The 21,734-nt window shown below is 34.2% G+C and overlaps 1 protein-coding gene across 1 annotated transcript in view; it reads right to left on the bottom strand.

Annotated features, from left to right (window-relative positions):
* Positions 1–21,734, bottom strand: part of TPO (thyroid peroxidase) — a 234,867-nt gene that overhangs the window by 55,420 nt on the left and 157,713 nt on the right. The window contains exons 11-13 of the mRNA XM_074284732.1: positions 19,249–19,457; positions 17,495–17,665; positions 12,777–12,908 (exon numbers count right to left, since the gene is read on the bottom strand). Coding sequence (XP_074140833.1) covers positions 12,777–12,908; positions 17,495–17,665; positions 19,249–19,457 — 512 coding nt within the window. The remainder of the gene's footprint in view (positions 1–12,776; positions 12,909–17,494; positions 17,666–19,248; positions 19,458–21,734) is intronic.

Here is a 21,734-nt window from a genome sequence, read left to right as displayed (position 1 = left end):
TGTCTATATATCAGAATATATAAAAACAAAGTATAAATATAAAATTAATGAAAATATATGCAATAAATGTAACAACTTATTTTGGGGAAGAAATAGCTAGATAGAGATAACATTATTTTGGGTACAGAATATATCAACTCCCTTTATTTTCCTGCCTACAAAAGGAAATACAGCTTAAATATTAGATCCCATAGGAAACCATTTTTTATATACAAGTTTATTTGCACCCTTTCTCCCTTAAAATTACTTTGCATTTCTTTATTTATCCACATATGATATCTTTTCCCCCTTACATAATCTCAGGAGACTCTAAGCTCTTTGTGGGCAGGCCTACTTAATTCCTTGAACATAGCTGTAAAAAACTGAATACATTTTTCTTTTATCGATTTGAATATATTTAAGTCCTTGTCCCCAATAAGTTAGAGTAACTGAGAAAAAGGATATAGTAGCAAAAAAACATTAATCATTCTAAGCCCAAAGGCAGCTTAGAATATATATAATTTCTTCTCTCAAGATAGTCAATGGTATTCCTCCCACTAGGGTGGGGATGATTCAGTGAATCCTTAAACTAGCTTAAAATAACCTGAAATATGAAGCACACTGGTAAAGAGCAGGCTGGTAACTGATAAAGTCACTTCCTTCAACAGAAGGCTTCAGCAGCTCCCACCAACACTGTCAGGGAAATGTTTGTTGAGTGGGTGAAATGTGACATTTTTGGGGGCTGAAGCAATGATTCCATACTTGATTACGAAATACCCACAAGGGATCAGTGTTTAGTTAAAGATAAAAAATAAAATATAAAGAATGGCAATGAATACTGAAGCAACAGTAGTTTAATGAAAAAAGTACCTACTCAATGAGACTCTGGTTAGTCTCGGTTCGAATCATTATTCTGATACATACTTTAAAAGGAACCTATTGGGGAAGACCAGTTTGCAGCCAGGTGGCACAGCATGCTGAGCTTGGAGTCAAGAATACTCTTTTTCCTCAGTTCAAATCTGACCTCAGACACTTATTAATTGTGTGATCCTGGGCAAATTACTCTAAGCCTGTTTGCCTCAGTTCCCACATCTGTAAAATGAGCTGGAGAAGAAAATTGCAAAACACTACAGTGTCTGTGCCAAGAAAACAAATGAGATCATGAAAGTTAGATATGAGTGAACAACAAGATCAGTTTACAAGGGGATGCACTTGGAATCAGAAAGACATCAATTTTTAAACCCTGACTAACACAGTAATTGTGAACCTTGGATAAACCATTTGGCTTCTTTATGCCTCATCTTTATTTGTAAAAGGAGGATACTAATACTTGCAACATTTATTTCACAGATACTTATAAAAAGGGACTCTGTTTTACTATTTGACATTCGTCAAATCACCAAACTCTGATTCAGTTTTCTCATCTATACAATGGGCATAATAATATTTGAGTTTTAAGCATCTTAAATACAATATGTCCCAAATAGAATTTACTATCACACCAAATCTTTCCCTCTTTTGAACCAAGGGGACTATTATCCTCTGGTCTCAGGTCCATAACTGCTGTGCCATCTTTCACTTCTCCCACATATTCAACCTACATTAAATCTTGCCAAATCTTAATTCTACCTTCCTAGCATTTCATCTCTAAATCTTTTGCTCTCTACTCGAATGGTAGCTAGGGCCCCATTACCTTTCCTGGATTATATGATAACCTTTTAATTGGTCTTTCTACTACAAGTCTCTCCTGATTCCAATCTACTTTCCCCATTCAGTTGGCAAGTTGATTTTTCTAAAGTGTATATTTAACCATGTCACCTCCCCTGATATGTGAGTTCCTGTAGCTCTCTACTGCATATAGGTTGAAATTTAAAAATCTTCTGCTTATTACTTAATACTCTTCATTGTATAACTCTTTCTTACTGTTCCAGTCTTCCTACACTTTTCTTCTGTCTACATACTCTTAAGAACTTGGCCCATTTTCTACACATTGCACACTGCACTCCATTCCTATTTCTGATCCTCTGCACAGACTCTCCCCCATATCTGGAATTTACCAAACTTTTATCTTCTCTTAACTCTCCTGTTTTTTTTTCAAGGTACCTCAAATAGCACCTTTTTTAGGAGACCATTTCTCATTTCTCCAAGATACTAGTGCCTTCCCCTAACCTTACCAAATAAATTACAATTTACATATACCTAATTTTATTTATATATTATATCCTCTTTTGGACATAAACTTCTGAAGGGCAGAGAGGCTTTGCCTTTCTTTGCTTCTTCTGTTTTCTACATGGACCTTTGGTCAAGTCACTGAACTCTGACTCAATTTTCTCATCTGTACAATGGATATGATGACATTTGCACATAGTAAGCAATGAATAAATACTTTTTTGTCTGATTGACTCAATAGTAAACAATACTTCCTTCTCAGGATGATTGTGAGGAGAAAAAAAAAACACTTGACAAACTTTAAAATACTATGTAAGTGTGAGTTATTACAGTTTGACTTTGGGTGAGTAACAACCTCTCTATAATTGTTTCTTCATCTGTAAAAGAAAAAAGTTGAACTAGATGATTTTTAAGATTCCTGGTAGCTCTCAACCCATCAATATTTAATGGTATTTGGGAAAAAAGCATTATAATTTTATAGTTCAAGGCTTCCTACAGTTAGTTAATGAACTGAAAAGCTATTGCTCAAAATAATCTGTTCAAAGCTTTCCTGGTCAATAGTGATAAAGGCATAAGAATGTTGACTAACACTCATTTCAATGCACCTTAGAAAGATTCTGATTTTATTAGATTTGAAGTAAAAAATCAAAAGAACAGATCCATGGAATGTCAATTTATAATAGTGTAAAACACTGGTTCCAGTTGGCCCCTCTCAAATAGTTACTTTAGAAAACATGCAGAATTTTTACTTGATCTAAAGAGCTGTAGTTTTCTATAGATTTTTCCATATGAGGATTTATTGGAGTGAGGTTGGTGAGATGGAGGAGAAGGAGACAGACATATTGTTGTCAATAATGTAGATTGATAGTCTGATTTTGAGTGAAGAGAGCGAAAAAATATTTCAAATGGATTGGAAATATGACTAAAATCTAAGGTTAAGAAAACATAAAACTGGAATGGAAGGGGAGAAAACTGAGAACTACTCAGGGAATAGCTGGAAAATAAATAGTATATGAAAATGGTGAGTAAGCAGACCCAAAATAAAAAGGAAGGGAAAAAGAAATTGCTAACCTGAAAAGCCAGAAATCTAAAGAAATGAATTGAATAGGAGAAAAATAGAGTGAGAAAGGAAAGATCAGCAGTAAAAGAAAGTAAGCAGAGGGCAGAGAGGTTCATAGCTGTACAGACAGGTTTTTAGTTCATGCAAAGGAAAAGGGACCTTAGAGAACACTAATTCAAATCTCTCATTTTATAAATGAGGAAACTAAGGCCTAGAAAGGCATATGATATCCATAGTTATTGAGTAAAAGAGGATCCTTCTGTTTAGGTTATTCTTTTGTTCATTCAAAATCCATCCTTGATATTGTGAAGAATAAAATGTGCAAGTGTCTTGGAAAAATATCTGAAAGATTAAGGTATGAATCTTATCTCAGACTTTTGCTAGTTGTGTAATATAGAGTAGGTGACAATCTCTCAGAGCATAAATTTCTTCATCTGTAGTAGGACTTCTTAAACTTTTTCCATTCTCAATCCTTTTTCATCTGGGAAACTTTTACATGACCTATCTGTATATAGGTATATAAAACAGGTATACAAATCAAAAGTTTACTGATAATAAATTATAATTTTGTTACTCCCATATTCAGTTATGTTACCCCATATGGGGTTGTGACACAGATAAAGAAGCTTTGATCTATAAAATGATAATAATAGTACCAGCTACCTCATGGGATTTTTAGGGGTGTGATCTAATCTTGTAAATTTTTTCTATATAAATGCAGGTTATGATTTTTAGGTATCCATTACCAATCTACTGAGCAGATGTTTTTAGAATCTTATGGTCTGAAAACAGTAGGATTAAAACAAAGGTTCTTATAGATGAATATAAAATATGAGAAATATGGTTCTGATTTTGGCTTGTCTATGCTTACACCAAAGGCCTTTTCTATGAATTTACTAGAGGTGCTATCTTAGTGATTAGTGCAGCATTAGGTTTATAGTTGGAGCTCTTTTAACGTTTATTGAAAGAATTAATGTTTGATACCAGAAGATTCTGGCACTGCTATTTACAAATTGTGTGACACTGGGCAAATGATATCTCCTTTCTGACTCTCACTTTTCTCATTTCTAATAATGAAGTCCTTGGAAGGACTTTAATCCAATAAAATGTAAAATTCTTTTTGGAACTTTTCATATATAATTAATACATTTAAAATATTTTTATACATTATTATATACTTTAAATAGGAATTACTGGCATCTTTGGAGGAATAAATGGAGGAAAAATGGAACTTTGTGGGTTTTTGTTTGTTAGCTACTTCAAAGAATTTTGGGTTTGAAGCTAATAGACTCTAAACCATTTAATCCAACTCCATTTTTTATAGATGAAGAAATTGAGGGCTAAATACATTTCCAAAGTCATATAAGTGTAAGTAGGGGAGGCAGGTTTCAGTCAGATCTTATGACATCAAGATCAATTTCCACTGTATTATGTTGCCTCCCCTCACATGACAGTCATACTAATTCTGAGCTTCAGGTGGCATACTGAGACAGAAAGAATCATACTTATCCTTAGTTAAAAGAAAATATTTTTTTTTTCTCTAGACAATGCAGAGGCAAACTTGACAACTGAAGTCACTTGGTCAAAAAGCATTTATTAAATACTAATTTTGTGCCAGGAGCTGTTCTGAATACTGGGAATAAAATGAAAGACAAAAAAAGGTCTTCTCATTCAGGAGCTCATTCACATACTGATGGAAGAGACAAGGTGCATATAACTAAGTGCATACAAGATAAATTCTGAGTAGATGGAAGATTATTTCAAAGCAGAATGAGATTCTCTCAGCTGGGGATGAGGGTGGAGAGGGTAGGATAGGGTTCCTATAGGATGTAGAATTTGAGTCGAGTCTTTTATAATATAAAATAAGAAAATTTCTTTATTTGAAATGACAGAAATTTTTTTTTGAAATTTCTTCAAAAGATCTCATCAGTCCACACTTTTTCCATTAATGCTAATCCTAACTTCTCTGTACCTCAAGTATCTGTTTTTTGAGTTACTTTTAAGAAAAAAAAAAGCTTCACCTATTGGCAAACCTATAAATTTATTTATTTATTGCTTTTTATTGATAATATTTTCTTTTCCAGAAACCTATAAATTTTTTAATAATTTTGTATAATCATTGTTCATTGTTTGACTATGCGTTTCTCTTCTTTCAAAGACAGTGGAAATGAGAAGAAACTTAGAATCAAAAGCACCAGGATTCTAGCCCAGACTCTGACACTTCTTAGCTGTATGAAGTTAGACAAGTCAGGGTTTCAATTTCCTTGTCTATACAATGAAGGACTTGAGTGAGATCACTTTCTCTCTGGGTTAGCTAAGATTCTACAGTTCTCATTTTAGGGGGCAGCTTATATTTGAGCCAATGAAATTATTAGGCTGTGCTCCTTATTTTACCAGACTTTAACAAGGCAGTATTTCTGGATATTAGGAGCAAATTAGTTTCTGAAGTCTGACCACAAAGAGCTCAGGCTACTCACCTTTATCATGTAATGACTTTTTGGACACACCCTCTTTCAGACTGTCCATCTACACAAGCTATGTCTGAACTAAGTGGAACTTACTCCCAAATATGTAAATTAGCTACTGAGGTTTTTTTTCTAACATTTATTTAATTTCCTTTTCTGTTCTAATTAGTTGTTCTTATTGAATACCCTATGGTTTGCTTAGTTTGTTTTTAATAGTTTTGTAATACCTATTTCCATACAAGTTGAAGTAAGTAGTCCTTAGTTTTCCATTATAGTAGAGGCTCAAGTCATGATTAAAGTACACCTATTTATATGACAAAGCATCGACTTCTGTAAGTTGCAGCACATTCTGGAGATACTATTAGACCAGGCTAATAGTAGAGAAGCAAAATATTTTAGGGCAATGGTGTCAAACTCAAATGGAAACTGATTATTGAAGGCCATAACTTGACTTAGAAAACTATGAGTTAACATTATCTATGCTGTATTTTTAATTTATTTTGTTAAACATTTTTCAATTAGATCTTAATCTGGTTCTAGTTTGGGGAATGGGCCTACTTTTAGTGTGATACTTTTGTTTTAGGGGACTAAATAGCTTCTATTTTTTGTAATCATGGAAATTTTTAGCTAGAGAATTTCCTTGAATTGGGAAAAGGATCCTTCTTGACCTGTATTTTCACAGAATGAAGGAAGAAGCTCTTCCCTAGAACTCCAAAACACAGGACCAATTTCTAGCCTATATCAGCCTAACAGAATTTCTTCCTTTCCTAGATGGGCTGGAAAGTATTACACGAGGACTCAATTTTATGTACTGTTATGCACTAGGACAGTGCATAAAACTTCCCACCTTGCAAGCAATGGAGATGTTGAGGCTTTTAGTTAAGATGCCTGGGTTTGTGAACAGTATCTTGGAAGGAACTAACAGTTTATTTTGTCATGTGCAAGGAACAAATGGTCCCATTGTAGTTGGAAAACATAGTGGAGGAAGTGAAACAAAGTATAGGAAGACTGAAAAGGACAGAAAGGTACACATTATGAAGAGCTTTGAATGTGAGTCAGAAAAGCTTTTATTTCATCCTGTATTCAGTGGTTAGCCAGATTCATTAAACTCAGCAATGAAGAGTGGATAGAATAACACAGGACTTTCTCCAATATTCCAGCAAATGAATTTCTTTTTCAGCAGTCTTTGGAAAAATGTCTCTAATGTTAAAAATATCATTAACTCAAAGACAAACTGCTGCCTGCCTTTAACATTTTCACTTCTACCACTATTTATTGACTGTTGACTAAGTACTGATATTTGTGGAGGGAAGCAAGAGGATGGTTGAAGATATGAGAGGAGAGAAATAGAAAAGTTTTACTCTCAAGATGTTTATAACCTATTGATAAGTCAACAAATACCCCACTGAAGTAATTTCAGGGAAATATCAAACAAGTGCAAATTCATGAAGTTCAAGGTCACAGTAGGCACAATAAATATTGATTGATTCATTCATTTAAAATAGATGAGATTATGCTCCTGTTCATTGATATCTTGAACCTGACTAACAGAGATAGGTGTACACAAATATGCATACTCTGAAATGAAATTGGATACTGAAATGAAATGAAATATCTAAATCTCATGTACCTAACAACTTCAAATCTGACTAAATCCAAGTAGCTTATCTAATTATATGGCTTTATTCCAGATGAAATAATCCATAAGTAATAGACAATGGACTTTACTATTGCCTGATTAAATCAGAATTGTTATTACTGCATTCATATACTCAAGCCTCCCTTTTTTTTAAAAATTAATCTCGACTTGCATGACTGGTGTCTAATTATACCTGATTATGTTACATTACATTCTACATTTCACTCACAGTATGTTTGTGCTCTCTGTCATTCCATTATTACTAGTAGTCAATCAAAAAGCACTTATTGGCCACCCATAGTGTGTATAGAGTTATTCTTGATTCTGAGGGAGTGAAAATTCAAAAGTTGAAAAAGATACAGTCTTTGACATCAACTAGTTTATAATTAAGTAGCCGATTAATACAAAACTATTTGTCTTTTTTTTGATGTGGGTACTCCCACTAATGCAAATCACTTATTTGTGGTTTTCCATCTTGTGCTGTTAGCATCTACATCTGACCATGAATCTTCCCATAGAGGATGCATTCTACATAGTGTTTAAGTCTCTTAGTATTCTATTAGTGTCTTTGCAACATTCAAGCTATTCATGTTCTCTCTCAAATTCTCTCAAATGTAACTCTTTTATATCATTTCTTACATCAGTTATGTCAAGTTTATTTGTAGTATCTGTGACACAAATCAGAACCTGCCTGTAACTTTTAGTTATAGAAAGTTGCCTCTCATCGAGTTTAAGTGAATTGACATATAAATAGGAGGTTATAGATACAGGATTTCAATCTAGGTGTTTCTGATTCCAAATCTAACACTCTATCTAGCATGCCCACAATGATATAGCAAACAAATTATTATGGGAATGTATTGCAGCCTGCTTATGTTGATCTATCCACTGACCTGGGGGTCACTTTCAATTCTGATTTGATGGAGACAGGTGTTTTCTTTTAGGAAACTATGTTATTCTAGGACTATTCAAACAGCTTCAAATTCATATAACACAGTACATCATAGACTATAAAATTATACCAAGCACAGAAAAAGTGGAAAAAATGAATTTTGAGATAGGTTTTGAAGGAAGCAATGAACAAAGATTGATAGACAGAAAGGGAAAAGGTTATTCAACTTAAAGTCATAGTATTTACAAAAATAAAGCTTCACAAACCTCAACTCATCACATATAGTTGTTCTCCCTTGATTTTTTAAAATAAGAATTTATGACTACGTTTGAATACATTTTAAATGACGTTGTATTATAGGCAAAGTGACCACAGAAAGTAATATTTGGAAACATCTCTCCTCATCATGTCCTATCATATTTGATCACCTTTGCTTTGCTGCTGTAATACTGTGGGCTTAAAAAAAAACATAGCACAACTACCTTAGTGTTTGAGTTCTTCCTGATTTGAAATCAGTCATTTTCATTTATTCATTGCTGCTACCATACTGCTCCCATTAAATACATATGTATGAAATCCTTGACTGAGATAGTATGTGATATAAACCTGTCTGCACATTTTCATGAATAATTGCTGCGTTTCTCATGCTATAATTCTCCTTCAGTTATGGCTATCAATCTTTTGTGATATCTATACTTTTAATGTACTCATTGACTTAAAGCACTCCATTCCTGAAACATTGATATTAAAACTAGGATATTTTAAATCAGAATTTAATTGGAAAAATTGGGACATATTTAATGTACTTTCCTGTGCCCGGTTCTTAGACTGCATTAAATTACGTAGCAACCAAAAATGAAGGATATATGAGCAGGTTTATTTATCTGATGATGAAGCACCATGTAGAAGTCTGCTAAGTCTGGGGCCATTTTCTTTCTCTACATGCTTACTCTTCATGGTCTCATTAACTCTCAGTGTTAACTGGATTTAGTAATCATCTATCTGCATATGACTTCTAAATTCCTATGTCCTCCTGAGCTTCAGTTCCTCATCACCTTTTCTATTTCCCACAAATACCTTAGAGCCAACATGTCCATAACAGAACTCGTTATTTTCCCCTTTAAATCCACTCCTATTTCTCAGTTCTATGCTTCTGTTGAGGGCACAAACATCCTTTTAGTGACCAATATTTGAAATGCTCAAATAATTTTCCAAGTTTTATTAATTGTACCTCAACAGCTATAGAATTCATCCTGTTTTCTCTACTTACCATGCCACCTCCTTAGTACAGCCCTCATCACCCCCCATTTGGATCATTTCAGTTGGGGAGCATTTAGTAGCAAGTCTTCTCCATCACAAAATGACATTCTGTAAATCTGTACTTTAATTCATTAATTCAAACTTAATGAAGTCATAACTTTTTCAAGGTTAATAGAAAATAATATTAATTAACACACTGATGTCTTTGTCTCTGTAGGCCAAAGCTTCTTTGGCCTGATTATTTTGAAGCAATTATCTTTTTTATCCTATTTACTGGCTATAGGATGCCCAAATCTAAAATCCTGCTTGTTTTATCTGTCTCAGTATTGGTTTTCCTAACTTATGTTTCTGTTGCATCTTAGCTCTCTAATCTATCTTTCACAGAGGTATCAAACTGACATTCTTAAAGCATAGGTCTGACCATGACATTTTCCTACTCACAAAGTTCCCCTGGCTCCTGATTCCTTTCTGGGCAAAATAATATTGTTGTTGTTGTTGTTGTTGTTGTTGTTGTTGTTGTTTTCTCATTCAAAGACCTGGCTCTAGCCTACTTTCTCAAAGATTATCATACATTACTCTTTCACACACTTCATGTTGTAGACAAAATTGGTCTATTTAGTGTTCCTCATATGAGAAAGTTCATCTCCCATATTGGTAATTTTGTGCAAGCTAAAAGGTTTACTCATGAAACAAAGATGCTGAACCCAGAGGGAAGCTGAATGAAAACTCTATGAGATCAGGAAGGATATTGAGGCCCCATGCTACCAGAGGCATGAGTTTCTTTGACCATATGTGCTCTCTACACATGAAGCTCACCACTAGTATATTCCAATTCTGGGCCCAGTTTTCCATGAAGGCTATGTGTATTTGTGGAATAGTGTGCCCCAGGATTATGGGAGAAGTGTTTATAACTATAGTTGGTGACTGTTAATGGAAAGTACATTGGTGGGCCTCATGAACTATCATGTTCAGTATACAGACCCAAAGATTCTTTGGGAGTAGAAGTTACCCATATCAGTATCCATCTTATGAGTGCCAAGCTGGAGGAATAATCTAGCTCCCATCAGTCTACTTTACATTAACAGTAAACCAAATAGACATAATTAGCTTAAAACAACGAAATTTACTAAAATTACGTAGTTAAAAATCATAGCTATAAAATATTTGCCCTCATTATCCTTGGTGTTAAGGCAAATGTTTAGAAAACATATATGGCTTTTCATTCAATATGGTTAATTCTCTCAAATCTATAACTTGTTCTCTTCTCTGCCACCAGAGGTCATATTCCTTGAAACCGTTTCCTCTGGGATCATTGCCATTTTCTGATTTCACCTACACTTCCTCAACCGTGTCTTGAACATTCTTGCATTGAATTACTTCTACTGAGGAAAGAGTTCTTTTACTAAGTGCTACAGTTAATGAATGAGTAATGAGAGAAGATCTCTGAGAATTTTGTGCTTTCTTCTATGTGTATGGGTCATATTTTATAAATATGTAGGCCTGGAATACCTGGAACACCTGGAACATTGAAACCTCTTGAACACTTTCTATTTGAAGGATTGACTAGGAATATAGTTAATTACTAAAAGAAGCATTTATTAAATACCTACTATGCCAGTTACTTTGGTAAGTGCTTTACTCATATTAATTCATTTGATTCTTACAATAATTCTGGGAGGTAAGTATTGTTATTCTTCCCTGGAAGGTGGTTACTATTATTATTTCCATTTTATTGAGGAAATTGAGAAAGATAGAGGTTAAGTGATATAGCTAGTAAATATCTTAGGTCAAATTTGAACTCATGTTTTCTTGACTCCAAATCCACCATTATCTACTTCATTACTTAGATGTCTCTGAGACTTGCTTCAGTGGCCTGGCTACCTTTCAATTCAGTCAAGGAACTTTTTGTATTAAATTAAGGGAACACTGGACCTGGTTATATTTTGTTTTTCAGGTTGTTTTATACCTTATTACTGTCTTTGATTAAATTCTGAGCTTTCAGAGGCTAAGTTCTTTACAAATGGAATAGAATATTGTTCTACCATTAAAAAAACCCCCAACAATATTCGAATTTTAGAGAAGCTTTGAGGTACTTGTAATAAATGGTACAGGATGAGGAAAACAGAACCATGGAAACAATATTTATAATACTCTAATAATTTAAGGGAACACAATGCTAAAAAAAAAAAGCACTTGAATACATTTAATACAAGGACCAACTGTTATTTCAGAAGACAGATAGAGACATGGTGATCTATAGGTACAGAATGTTGCATTTGGTTAAACAATACTTTTTTTCTTTATTACAATGTTCTCTGTGCTAGGAAGATTTGGAAGTTATTGTGATATAAAACCTCCCAAAATGGCAATTAAAACTTTTGTTTTTAAGTTGAATTTTACAAAAACTTTTATATTTTTATACATAGTAAATACTGAATACTAAGTATGAGAACAGTTTCTTTTGTGACTTCTTTGTAGCTTAGGTTTAATCCTGGACTGCTTTCTTACCATTTCCAGCTTCTTCTAGCTACTCCCACATAATCAGTCAATATACATTTTTAAGGACCTACTAAATTCCAAGCATTGTACTAAGCTCTGGAGATTTAAAAAGGGGTATAAAACACACCCAGGGAATGCAAACTAATTAGCCTGAACACAATAGAATTAGGATGGCAAAACAGCTACAAAAACAGGATTTTGTCTAAAGCAAATAGAAAAGTCTTTTAACTTATTTGGACTTTTAAAAAACTCTTTTCCATTGTGTCTATTAGCATGGATTTAGGCATATAAACAACATTGATAATTGTGATCTGAATATTGAGAAATTAATTTACTTATTCATTTAACAAACATTTATTAAGAGCCTCCTATAAGCAATGCTTGGTACTACGTGTTGAGGTTAATAGAAAGATAAATAATATGTGATCTATGCCCTCAAGGAACATAAGGTCTAGGAGAGAAACATAAGAGAAGATAAGTATAAGAGAAATGAAACTATTATAGCATAGGCTAAGTTGTGTGATATTAAAAAAAAGTATTGAATTTGAGTTAGAAGACCTAGTTTTAAATACAGATATACTCTGACTCCAGCAGAGTGAGCATTACAGTCTGGCCTTCAGCAGCACCATCTGTAAAATGAAGGAGTTGCATTAAATGCTGCTAAGGTTTCTTCTATCTCTAAAGACTATAATTCAGTGATAATTTCACAAGAGGAGTATAAAGTACTGTGAGGTCATTCCAGGGAGAAACCACTAGCAGTGACAGAAATTCAAAAGACTCAGGGCAAACCCATATTCATTAAAAGAGTCTTACCTATACAGGTTCTTTCATCTTCTCCTAATTCATATGGGTCTGTGCAGACACATTGGTAGCTGCCTTTGATGTTTTTGCACTTAGCAGAGGCATGGCAGGCAGGGTTCATTTGATCTTCACATTCATTAATGTCTGTGAAAATGACATAGTGACTACTGGAAGTCATTAAGGAAAAGACTTGGTTTTACATTGTCTATTTTTAAAGTCTAGATCTAAGATTGCATCAATATTGGGAATTACATTCACCATGGCAGATAGGCAACTCCCTTGTAATTTACAGTTTTACGGGGGAAACCAAGGGGAGGTCATCATATGCAATCGAATTGCTTGACCATTCAGAACAGGCCCAGCAAGCCAGAGCATCAATGTAACATCAAGTAGACACAAGAGAGTCTGGGTTCAGTTGGCCTGCTTAATTAATGAAGGACCAGAATGGCCAGTCTATCTCTAGTAACTGAGCAAAAGATGAGTTCAACCAGGACTAGTAACCACTCAGTGAAGCTGAGGGTAGCCAGACTGCCCCCACAGTAGTAAAAGGAAAATAGGTATTTTTTGATAAAAAGGCTATGATGGGTTGGCCATATTGTTCAAATGTCAATGTATGTTTGCCTAAAAGACTATTTTACAGAGAACTCACACAAGGCAAGCAATCACATGGAGGTCAGAAGTAATATAAAGACACTTTCAAACTCTCCTGAAGAACTTTGGAATTGATTGTGGAACATGAGAGACAATGACACAGTGTCATTGTATAGTGTGCCTGCATTAAGAAGATGCTATACTCTGAGCAAAGCAGAATTACAATAGTTCAAAAGAAATGTGAAATGCACAAATTTAGAGACATCTCTTCTCTAAATGTTAATATAGACTATTTGTACTTCAACCTATGATACAGCCTTTTGAGCTCATATTGGTCTGATCAGCTATAATAAGACATGTTGTAAGTACATTCTAACATAGAAATGTCATTTTGGTCCCCTTCACATAAGGACAATAATCCACTAACCAACTAACCTGATTTACAATATTCCTTTGGCAAAAAATAAATAAATAAATAAATAAATAGAATTCCTGACCAATAATAGATGACACTAGCGAAACAAATGAATGTTCCCCCAAACACTCTAAACTCCCAGTTCTCCATGCTATTCAGCTCCCAAGACCTATCTCTTTCTCTCAATTTGAATTACTTTCAGGGATAATTATGCCATTATTTTCACAAATACACACACATCTCTTTGATCATTTTCATATATCATTTATTTTGCTTTTGTTAATCAATTCCTCAGTCTTCTTTACTAGGGTCATATAATATACTCTAAATTTGAATATCCCAAAGTTCAGCCAGTTCTTCACATCTTTCTCTATGAACATTATCTCTTGGTGAACTAATCAGGTTATATGGATTTAATTGTCATGCCCATGCTGATGACTCTCATATTTATATTCCTAACCATAGTTGCATTCCTAAACTCCAGTCCTATATTGCCAACTGCTTCTTGCATATCTCCAATTTATTCTGCAGGCCTCTCAGATTCACCAGGTCTAAAATATATAAGCCTAAATCTGTGATTCTATCAAATATACATTCATGTCTACATTATTCAGGGCAATCAGTCATATCCATTTTTAGTTACATATAATTTTGATCATGTTTCTATCTATCTCTGGATAGCTAAGTGGTGCAGTGGATAGAACAACAGGCTTGGAATCAGGAGGACTAATTTTCATGAATTCAAATCCTGCCTGACACTTAACTATCTGTGTAATCCTAGGCAAATCATTTTACCCTCTTTGCCTCAATTTCTCATTTGTAAAATGGACTGGAGAAGAATATGTCAAAGCTATGCTAGTACCTTTGCCACAAAAAACCCCAAAAAGGGTCACAAAGAGATAGGCATGACTGAAATGACTCAACAATGACAAAACAAGAAAATTCTAATTTATGTACCCAACTGCAAGAATTGGTGCATTAAATATACAAAAGGAAAGGAGAAATGTTAAAAGGCTTTCTCCCAAAACTCAAGTGCCATTTTGCCTGAAGATTTAAATTCTATCTACTTAATCAGTTTCAAAGATCTACAATTTCAATTGTGAGAATATTTTTCTCTAGAATCACAATTTTTTTTCCTGAGGCAATTGGGGTTAAGTGACTTGCCCAGGGTCACACCGCTCTAGGAAGTGTTAAGTGTCTGAGATCAGATTTGAACTCAGCTCCTCCTGACTTTGCTCCTCATCTAATTATAGGAAGAACAATGTATAATTTTAAAGGAGTGCCACATAATATAGAAAACTACCATTATAAAACAAAACAGAACTTCTAGTTAAAAACTATTTTTCTAGTGGCTTTGTTACCTATTTATCTAATGGCTCTTTATGCTAGCACACAATAGGCACTTAATAAAAAAAGATTGTTGTTTGAAAGATTTATTTTCCTTAATAACCTTTTCTTAAGAACCATTTATTTACATTCAGAGTACTGCACAGCATTGCCCAGTTGATGAGTTTTGATTCATTTTGCATTCACAATCTTAAAGTTTTTGAAAATACTTATTACAGTTCATTTACTAGATTTTTTTCTACCATCACCAGATTTGTATGTGGGTGGGTTTGAATGCATGAATAGGATTTGAAAAAAGAAGAGAACAGCAAATTTCAGTTGATTTTTCTGAATCAAATACTCAATTAAGCCAGTAGCTTTTCTATTCTGCTGTTATAGAATTACTGATAAGCTAGCTTCACTGACAATCTGCTTTATCACTATGGGTTCAAAGTAATTTACTGTAATCATAAAGTGTTTCCAAGTTGGTCTTTCCAAGAGTTTATTATTTTTCCTTTTAATAATGACATTAAAATCCTTCAGAATTTCAAAGAATCTATCAAAGCATGTAGATGACTACATAGAATATATACATGCTTCCGAGCAGACTTTCTAGGATCAAAATGCAGATGATACTTTTCAAAGAACTTTGGTATTCATTATCTCATTTAATCCTATTAACAACCCTATGAAATGGGCAGAATAGGTAATCACAGATCATAAAAATCTCAGAATTGGAAGAGATCTCAGGGACCAGCCAGTTCAATCTTCTTATAGCTGAAAATCATCATGTTAGCATTCAAAAAAAAAAAAAAAAAAAAAAAAAAAAAGCACCATATTGCCTTGATTTGAGGATTACTAGCTTCTGAAGCAACCCATTCTACTCTGAGATAGCTCTGATAGGAAGTTATCTAGGATATCAAGTCTAAATTTGCTTCTCTACAACTTCCCCATTCAATTGGAAATTTGAGTGGGATGAGCAATAAATACAGAAAGAAGTTTATGCAAACTAATACAAAATAATTTAAAGTGAAAAAGAGTACTACTAATTGGAGAGAAAAGTGTTAGTCTAATGTGAGGAGGGGAAGGATCAAGAAAATCCTAATGTTGGGAGACAGTTTGGGAAGTGTACTTTGAAAAAAAGGTACTGGGAGGAAAAGGTGGGAAGATATACTGTACTGCAGACATGGGAGTACTTATACCAATAATTGGAGGAGAAAGACAGTCATGAATGGGAGAAAGCTAGCAGGTACATTTAACTAAGTCCTTGACAAATTTGTTTTAGTTTAGTTTTGTCTTTGTTTTTAACAAGGAGTATCTGGGCTTCAGCAGTTTCTGTTGATAGGCTTATCTGGTATTGATCTCTCCACTTTGCTCTAATGACTTTCTGGAAGAAGCAAATAATTTGTTTTTAAAAGAGAGCCCTCTCTTCTACTGTTCATTTATATGCACAAGAAATAAGCAAAATATGACAAACATCTCAAGTTTATGTTGTTCAACAAAATATTTGTTCACTACTATTCTTCTTCTAGACTGTAAATTTGCATGAGGACAGAAACTATATATAGCTAAATTTTATTTTTCTCCTAACTTGTAATATAGGCCTCTTGCACAAACTAACTGCTTAATAAATATTCATTGTTTTATTCTTACTATCAGCCATGTTTGGCCAAATTTAAACATATAGTTTGAAGCTTCTGTGTTTAAATCAGTCTTATCCAAGTAGGAGGATGAATGTTTTTAAATAGTTAAACTAGGGTTAGAGGAAACATAGTGTAGTGAATAGAAAGTTGACCTCAAAGGCCTACAGAGCTGAGTTCAAATCATGTCTCTGACTTGTGCTGAATGACTACCTTCTTCCTACCTCAATATTCTTTTATATTTTTCAAGAATAATCAAATTGTCATTAATTTGAATTGGCATCCTCTTCATCTGCAAAAGGCTATGGCAAACTATTGTCTAAGCTACTAACAATTCTGGACTCTGAGGTCCAGGCTAAAGTTCTTTCCCCAGACCAGCATCCTGAGATATGTCAGTCTCTATCCAATTCTTCTCTATCTTTATCCCCTGGTACTTCTGATCTATTGCTAATAATTTGCTTTTCACATTAAACCTCTTTAAGAAATTATTTTGTCTCTTTTTATTTGTTTACATGTATGTATAAAATATTTCCCCTTTCCCCTAAAACAAAAACAATAGAAGTTCTCTGAAAGTAGGGGCCATTTTACTTTGTCTTCATAGTGACTAGAACACAGTAGACACTTAAATAAATGGTTGTTGAATTAAACTAAACTGAGAAAGATTCATTATATTTATTCCTACAAACATATCTATAATGAACTCCATATTTTTAATTTTTTAAGATATGAATTGAAGGGATTACATCTGGAAGATTTACCTTTGCAAACTGGTGGTGGGGAGTCCCATCCTCTTTCTGTGCAGGTGAGTTGTTCTTGTCCTTGAAGTTGATAGCCATGATGGCAAGAGTAGACTACAACATGTTTCCCAGATTCAGTACAAGACACGAAATCACCATCATCCACCTCATGTGGCAAGCTGCATGTTCTCACTATAATTAATTAAAAAGTCACAGAGGTTAAAAAAAGGGAGGGGGATTTGTTCAAGGGGAAAGACAACCAATTTTTTATGAAGCACCTACTGTGTGCCAGTTGGGCAGCTAGATGGCACAGTGGATGGAGTGGACTTGGAATCAGAAGGTCATTTTCATAATAAAAACTGGTCTACACACTTAATAGCTGTGTGACCCTGAGCAAGTCATTTAATCATGTGTGCTTCAGTTTTCTCATCTATAAAATGAGTTGGAGAATGAAATGGCAAATCACTCCAAGAAAACTCCAATGTATAGTCATTAGAATCAGACATGACTGAAATGACTCAAAAATAATGTCAGACATTGTGCTAAGCACTTTATAGATATGATCTCTATCTTTACAACAACCCCATGAGATAGGTGCTACAATTATCTCCATTTTACAGTTGAGGAATTGGAGGCAGACATAAGTAAAGGGACTTGTTCAAGGTCACATAGCTAGAAATCTATGAGGCTGGTTTGAACTCAGATGTCCTTGACTCTTGGCTAAGCAGTCTTATTTACTGTAACAATTAGTTGCCAGAAATATAGAATGAAGAAGTTAGAAACCTGAAATAACCCTGGAATAAATAAAATACTGAATTATGTTATAATAGGCTTTCAGAAATTAAGATTTACTCTGTGATTTATTCAATACATCAATATTTATAAGGTCAGTGCTGTGGATATCTCCTCTCCTGTAGGAGACTTGACACTGTGCTATACATCTGTATAGTCTCTATGACTGATAAAGGTATGAAAAGTCTGTGACCTCATATCAAATATCTGGATTTTTCTAAATTTGTTGAAGCTAAGATGCTCAGTAAACATAGAAGGAATTTGTACAAAGAACCTTCCCATTTTTACAGAGAATCAGATTGGAACTGGAGAGTTTTAGAGATAATCTAATTTAATCTCCTCATTTTAGAGGTTACAAGATTACTGTCTAAAGAGGGTAAATGACCATCAGAGCTAGGGTTTAGGCCCAGGTTAAAACTAGTTCACAGCCTGTGCTGGTGCTCCCTTTTCGCACTCTCACAATCTTAGAAAACCCAGGGTAATTTGCATGTTGAGGTAAGGCCCTGGAGTACTGCTTGAGTTGATGGCCATGTTTAAATCCTTATAAATTAAAATGTGTTATAACCCACTCTAGTGGGCAAAGCAATGTAACCTCTCAGTATCTCAACAAATTTGTCAATGCTACAACTGACCAACCACAACAATTAAAGATGGACATGTGTAAAGAGAGTTCCATATACTAAAGAAATCCGGGATCTCCTTTAAAATAAACCAGCATATTCTCCGAAAGTACCTAGTAATATGCTGGAAACATAGTAAGCACATGAAAAATATTCATGAAGCAAAATTTGTTTGAATTAGCCAATCAGTAAATCAACTAGCATTCATTAAAAGTGTACTGTGCTGGGCTCTGGAGGATAAAAGACAAATCATTAATGTTCTTTCCACAAACTCGACTTTATTATCTATTTCTTTAAAGAAGTTATACTTCAGAAGATTAATACTAGTTCCTGTAACCCAATAGAAGAAAGGCATAAATATACCTTGATGAAAAGTTTCCTTCCATGCCTCTAAATTGATGCCTGGTGTATCTTCACATGACTTAAAGTCTGAAGGAAACCTCCCAAGCTGAAAGACATCGGCTGGCACTTCAGTAAGGCCTGTGTTATCACAGATTAGCCTGGATAAAGAATGTTTCTCCAGTTCACGCCTCTGAGCTTCAGTAAATACATGCTTGTTTTCCCACCAAAACCTAAAAAGATCGAGAAGGCAATTTTAGATTAAATGCTTGAGTATTTATGTTCTCTGTGTGGTTTTTCTTTTTGTTCAGTGTCTAGAGAACTGTGTGGTTCTTTAAAGTGAGTTATTCATGTCATTTATTATGGTTGAAGTTAGTCGATATCTGGGATGGAGGAAAGAAATGAATAGTTAGAGGCTCCAATGCATAGCCTTTTAATTTAAGAAGTGCTGTCTAAAGAAGCAAACAATCTAATTCAACCTCTACCTGTACAATTATCCCCTCCACATAAAACATACCCAATGAACGGTCAAACAGGGGAACCCTCCTATCTCTAAAGACTAATTATTCTAATTTTGTTATTTTGTTATTCAGTCATGTCTGACCCTTTATGATCCCATTTGAGGTTTTCTTAGCAAAGATACTGGTATTGTTTTCCATTTCCTTCTCTAGCCCATTTTACAGAGAAGGAAATTGAGGCAGACAGGATTAAATGATTTGTCCAGTGCCACACAGATAAGTAAAAGTCTGAGGCTGGATTTGAATTCAGGAAGGCAAATCTTCCTGACTCCAGACCTGTTGCTCTATTCATTGTACCACCTCGCTGCCTGATTTTACTTTTATATAGAAAGTTTTTCTATATTCTCAAATATTCTTATGAATTTATGGCCTCTTTAATGTGGGTCATCCCTCTAATTATTCAAGTTATGTCATCCATTTCTACTCTTCCCATCTAAATCTTGTTTGTATCTTCTCATATACTCTCAATAGAAAGGTCCACTGAATATTCTTTTTCTGTGGAATCTCTGATAGCTATTATTCTACATATTTATGCTCTTCTTGTTCAGACTCCTTGGAAAAACCTGGCTACAACAGTAATAGCAAATATATAATAGTAATATAGTGCTTACTTTGTGCCAAATATTGTGGTAAGTTTAATAATTATCTCATTTGGGCCTCAAAACAACCTTGGGAGATAAGTGCTATTAGTATTCCATTTTATAGATGAAGAAAATGAAACACAGAGGTTAAGTGACTTGCCTGGGTCACATAGTAAAGTACCTGAGGTCAGGTTTGAACAGCAGGGCTTCCTGATTTCAGGTCCAGCATGCTATCCACTATGCCACAAGACCTTGCCTTTTTTATCTCTCTATTTTTGACTTCAGGTCTGGTGCTCTATTTACTACACCAACTAGCTGCCCCAATGCTTTATTTATTTTCTTAAAATAAAAATAGACTTCAGGAATTTAGGAATATAATTCAACTTTTTCTGCTAGTATTGAAATAAAATGGTTACACTATTTTAAAATACTCCATTTCCCCCACTCCCTGCTCATCCCTCCAATAAATAAAATATTTCTAAAAGCACTTTTTGCCTCTTTTCTGAAATTGTATTCATTCTCTTTGCTTTACTGTTTTTAGTACACTTGTATCTTAACTTTGCTTCCATAAATCTCTATGAGGTTGAGTTGTTGTTAAGCTGTTTCAGTCATGTCTGACTCTTTTTGACCCCCTTTTGGGTTTTTTTTGCAAAGATACTGAAATGGTTTATCATTTCATTTTCCAGCTCATTTTTAACATGAGGGAAACTGAGACAAACAAGGTTAAGTGACTTGTCTAAGGTCACATAGCTAATAAGTAACTAAGGCTGGATTTGAACTATGCAACTAGTGTACTATTTGAAGATGCATTTTCCTGACTTCAGGCTGTACACTCTATCCACTGTACCACTAACTATCCTAGACAAGGATCCTGACTTATTTACTTTTGCCTCTTTTTTAGGACCTAGTTCAGTGTTTGAATATAGTAGGTAATTGATAAATATTTGCTGAATGTTGAATGATGCATTTAAAACAATCCAATTTTCTTCTTTAAAATATTAAGATGCTTTAGATTTCCCAGATAATTCTGGAAATAAATATTGTCTGTGAATGGTTTTCACTTATTAAAATTCGATATGATTGTCTTTTTCTTCTTTCTCAGCTGGACAGAGATATCTACAATGCAGGATTGAAAATTCAAGCTGAGAAAAAAATAATATGAAGACTCTGATCAAGCTCATGTGTTGTTAATATGTGGCAGAACTCAATTATAAATACTATGAATGAGAAATTTCTGAAGCCATTCCAGTATTCCCTTGCCCTTCTTTGCTTGCTGGACAAAAGATAAGCATATAAAAAAGGCAATGCAGCGTATGCATGATAAAACCCAAGTGATAGGATGCTGCTGTTTTTGTTTTGTTTTGTTTTGTTTTTTAATTAATGTCTCCTTCTGCCATGCAAACACAAATGC

The sequence above is a fragment of the Sminthopsis crassicaudata genome, chromosome 2 (assembly GCF_048593235.1).
Source record: "Sminthopsis crassicaudata isolate SCR6 chromosome 2, ASM4859323v1, whole genome shotgun sequence".
Classification (NCBI taxonomy): Eukaryota; Metazoa; Chordata; class Mammalia; order Dasyuromorphia; family Dasyuridae; genus Sminthopsis; species Sminthopsis crassicaudata.
The sequence above is the reverse complement of the archived record's forward strand: the minus strand, read 5'-3'. Positions and strand labels throughout refer to the sequence as shown.